A 4748-nucleotide genomic window follows, 5' to 3' on the forward strand; every position below is an offset into this window, starting at 1 on the left:
GTGAGTAGCCAGGAACAGGAGTTTAGAGGATATATATTGTTATTTAATTGTTTTGCACTCAAGTTCTCCCCATCTGTAGAATAAAGGCAGCGACTAGAATGCCAGTTAGGGAACCAGTTTTTAATTTCTGGCCTTGAAGTTTTTCCTGTGTGACCCAGGGCTGCTCACTTCAATCCAAGACTCCTTTGTATGCAAAGTAGAGCTGATAGCTATATTCCTCTCAAACATTTATGAGGATCACTTCTTCAGTGTCTGCAATCTGTTTAGTACAAAGTTTTTCCGCTGAAGTTGTTAACTACATGGTTAGTGAGAGATTGAGTCCCGGAAGGTTAAATGGTCTCCTGGGTGGGTTTTGGGATAGGTTTGTAGAAAGGCTCTAGGGGTTAGGTAACTCTTTGGCTGAGGTCTCCTCTACAATGGGCCCAAGAGTCACCAGTTAAAAGTACTCGGGAGTGTGATTCCTGGGTCGGGGTTGCCGCCGTGTGGCCACTCAGAGGAGATGCATCTTGGTAGGAAAAACTGAGTGTTTTAGTGTAGACTTTAGCTTTTATTGTCCATAAGCAAGAAACAGCAGGCTTTAAAATAACTAAGAACATAAAGTACTCCTAAAATATCAAAATGTGCCTCTGCTTCTGAAATTAGAAGGGAACAGTGTCTGGAGTTAGAGATGGAAACTGCTGATCCACAAGTGTTTGTATTTTGGTTATCCTGATGCGCACAGATGGTACTTGAGGTGGACTCCTGTTCTGTTGGTGTCAGTAACCAGGCTGCCATGGAGTCCAGTGGTGTTTGGATGCCTTTGCCCTCAATAATTCAGAACTCCCAAAGATGAGAACACCTTTCCCACGCTAGAGTCAGGGTGCTGCCATTTTTATTTCTCTTAGGTGACTTAGTCCAAAGCTACATATAGCATTACTTTATGGCAATTACTCTGCTAGGTATATTTCAGGACTGAAAGCTAGTGTGAAGAGTTTTTAGGGTCTGAATACACAATTTCTTAGTGCTGCTGAGTTTCAGTTAAGGATAAGTGGCTGTGATACTACATTGCTTAAACATCTATTTTAAATCTTTAATCACTCCAGGTCTGAACCGAAGATCCTTTTCTCGTACAAATGTCAGGTGGATGAACCTGAGGATGTGGATGTGCACCTACCCCACCCTTATGCTGTTGCCAAGAAGGAAGGAATGGATTCTGGGTTCTACTCGAGCACTCAAATTGACACCACAGCCTACCTGGATGACGTGGCCTCTATGCCGTATCATGTGGGCAGCATCAACAGCATAGACAGTGACCGCTGGAAAGCCATCAATGCCTAAGGCAGGGCTACCTGCTTCACGTGATGCCTCATTCTTTTCCTTCCAAACTCCCTGATACCACAGCTGTTAGGCTGTCTATTGGAAATCTGTCCTTGGCTGTCTGCCATGGCTTTCCTCTCTTCCTTAAGATTTCCAAAACCTATTGTGGAACTAAGTTGGCAGCCCAAATCCTGTTGGAAAGAACATTTTCTGTCGCTACCTGAGAACAATGTAGAAGAGTTTTGTTCATAAACCTATAAACACTGAACCTTCCTGATCCTCCGTGTTCCAGATGTGAATGTGACCCAGAAGACAGGCCTGACTGGCACCTCTTCCTTTCTCAATGACTGAAAGCACTTGTCTGCCAATTAGGGAAATGTTGTTTAGGCGTGAGGGTGTTGATTTGACTGCTGTATTGTACATATATAGAAAGAGTTTGGTGGTTGAAACCAAAGATGGTCTTCCTGGGCTTTTTCAAGCAGCATGGCTGCCTGGGTCTTGTCATAATGCAACAGCATAGGTGGTGATAGCAGTGTCTGAAGAGGGAAGCTGGTCAGCTGGGCTCATCTCTGGTTTCAGCTAATACTGATGAAAATCATGAACTGCAGTTGCTGGGGGTTAAAAGGAGTGTTCTGAGCGTGTGGGATGGAAAAGAGAGGTATGAAGAGGAATGAACTGTTCTTTGTGCCCTGGGAACATTTTGGGAGGCCAGCATGGATGTGAACTGACTGAACAATAGGGAGACAAAAGGACAGACAGTGCTGCTGTCCAGCTGAGCTGAAGTAGCTGTGAAACAGTCTATGGAGGCTGTGCTACTGTGCATCTGAGCTCACAGGAAAATCTAAGTAACAACACTGAATCAGAGCTGAGTTTCAAGAATAAAACCTGTGAGGTAGGTGCATTTTCCATCTGCACACTGCTTCGTGGCTCTGGCAGGGTCTTGGAGAGTGCTGTGAAGGAGGAAGCTGACTCTGCAGATGAAAGTTCCAGAGACGTTCAGGTGCTTGAGGCAGAGTAGAAGCCCATGATGAGTCTGAGCTGTCAGTATTCAGTGACTGGAAACTCTCAAACACCATAGGCATGCTAGAATCAAGCTTGCTGGTGTTATAAGTTGGGAGGCAAGTGGGAGATGGATGTGTTTCTCTGGCAGTGTCCTTCTCTTATGTTGCAGTTCAGATCCCCAGACTTCTGCTGGTCTGAATAGGTTTTATGGCTCAATATGTTGAAAATACTTATATGCATGTGGAGCGTGGTTTATTTAAAGACTGTCTGGAACTTACTAACCTCTTCCATGCTGGAAAAGGGACTACTGTTGTCTGAGCTGTCTGGCACGCAGTTTCAAGACATCGTGTTCCAATCCAGGGACTGTTCAGCTGAAAGCTGCATCAGGCTGGTTTCTGGGACATACTGTGCTCTCCAAGGATGAAGAGGTGTATTCCTCTAGCTTTGGGGGTGCTTTCCTATCTGAGTCCTCCAGGTAGTTGGAGATCTGCTATAAGCAATAGCAACTTTCCATTAGAGATGGTAGAAGGAGGGAATTTGAAACGTTTGGGTACTGTGTGAATCTCTTGCCCCAACTCACTGCTCTTCCTGAAGAATATTGAGGTAAGAGTTTCTGGGAAATCATCATGCAGGGTGCAGCATGAAGGTGTTATTTTGGATCATGAGCAGGTAGGGGAAAGCATTTGCTACCAGGTGTTCCCACCATAAGGAAAAAGTTTGGGTAAGAACACAAAGTTCATACTGGTTGCCAAAACTATGCAGGCCCTTTGCTTATCTTTTTTTTTTGGTTTTGTTTTGTTAATGAGCAATGCAGCCTCTCTGTTCTGCCTGTAGACTTTGCCCTTCAGGCCTGTAAGTAGCACTGGCACCTTGAAAACAAACACCCCCGCCCCCTTTTTTTTTTAAATTTACTTTTGAGGAAAAAAGGCTTCTGTTTGTGCGAGAGCTGAATTGTCTCATGTAGGTCAACAGCCTTTCACATTTCCCCTCCGTGCAATGACTATGTAAGGGCTGGACAAGCAACTGGCCAAGTCAGCCCTTGCCACATTAGAGAAGTGTTCCATGCTCCTCCCGTCACTTGCTGTGAATCGGCCTGAGCCACGCTTGCTTGCTTACTCTAAAAGGGATGGATGATGTGGTGCCTGAATGTCCTGCTGCTGCTCCTAATGCTGCTTACAGCACTGATCCCGAGCGGCTGTTAGAAAGCGTGGGGAAACCTGCAGAGCTTCCCTGGAGTTGGTGGGCCTTGGACAGAGCCAAGAGATGTGAAGGTCTTAAGGCAGTTGAGAAATAAAGGAGCAACTGCTTTTCCGTCCCAAGGACTTTGTTGACTCTCAACACCCTGACCGAGAGGACTTACCTGCACTCCTTGGTGATGTGAAGAGCAGGTTATGAATTTGCCTTTTTATCAGCTGAATTCAGCGCTGAAGGATCACCTGTGCAGGTGGTCGACATGTCCATCCTGTCCTTTGCTGGCAGGACTCCAGTATTTCTGGAGTGTCCCATGTTCTGCTGCTGAGGAGCTTCTGCGCTAGGTCATGGACTGACCTTCCTCCTGTTGTATTTTTATGTATATATAATGCTTTGGGCCATATTCAAAATGGTTCTTGAGCAGAAGTGTGTTATGGGGGGGTAAAAAGAGAGAAAATATAGAATAAATGTATATTTTTGTTTGTAAAATAAAGAAATAAAGTTAAGTTTGGCATAAATGGTCATACTTTCTTTCTCAAATGATCCATATCATGGAGGGAAAAAAAGCTTTCACCTTTTTAAATCCATGGCAGATAATAATGGAATAACATGATGTCCTTTTGTCAGAGATGGATTTTTCCTTCTTGGGAAGCTATTACTAGGGCAGCAGATGACTGTGCGGAGAGTGGTCTCCAGGTCTAAATAATTGTCAGTGGAGCCTCTGACTCTTCTCTCAGTAACTAGATCTTGCTGTTCGTGGGCATGTCTAGCATCAGGAGTCTTTGCTATAGGATATCTTTCTCTGTTGCTTGGGAAAAGGCTTATGTCGAAGTTGGAATTGACTCTTGTTTATTTCTTGTTCTGGGCTTTGAAATGAACCCTGTGTGTCAGGACTAATTTTCTGGCTGCGGGGAGGACGTGGTAGCTGCTGAGTAACAGCTAAGCGTGCTGGCAGTAATCAGCACCCATCAGGTTCTCTTTGGCGGGGGTGTACAGGCTGGGGAAGTGGGGTGAGCTTTGTCTCTACCTTGGGATTGGGTCATGCCCTTGTCCAATAAAACCTTTTGGAGCTCCTTCCAGGCTCCCTACAGAAAACTGTGGGGATTGCCCTAGGAGATGCTACTGCTGGAGTTAACTTTGATGGCATCCTCTGCTCCTGCGTAGGTGGAGAGGTGATTAAGTTGCTGTACAGCTCCTCCACCATTATCACGGCTGCTTCCACATCAGTGTCCCACAGGTAGTGGGCCCTGTTGGGTGTC

General features: G+C 45.4%; 1 protein-coding gene across 1 annotated transcript in view; it reads left to right on the plus strand.

Annotated features, from left to right (window-relative positions):
• TPRA1 (transmembrane protein, adipocyte asscociated 1) overlaps positions 1-1317 on the plus strand; it is a 14160-nt gene extending 12843 nt beyond the window's left edge. The window contains exons 10-11 of the mRNA XM_009321036.1: positions 1-4; positions 1083-1317. The exon at positions 1-4 is cut by the window's left edge and continues 77 nt beyond it. Of these exons, the coding sequence (XP_009319311.1) occupies positions 1-4; positions 1083-1317 (239 nt within the window). The remainder of the gene's footprint in view (positions 5-1082) is intronic.
• The last annotated feature ends 3431 nt before the right edge of the window (positions 1318-4748 follow it).

Source organism: Pygoscelis adeliae, unplaced genomic scaffold (assembly GCF_000699105.1).
Source record: "Pygoscelis adeliae isolate BGI_AS28 unplaced genomic scaffold, ASM69910v1 Scaffold453, whole genome shotgun sequence".
Classification (NCBI taxonomy): Eukaryota; Metazoa; Chordata; class Aves; order Sphenisciformes; family Spheniscidae; genus Pygoscelis; species Pygoscelis adeliae.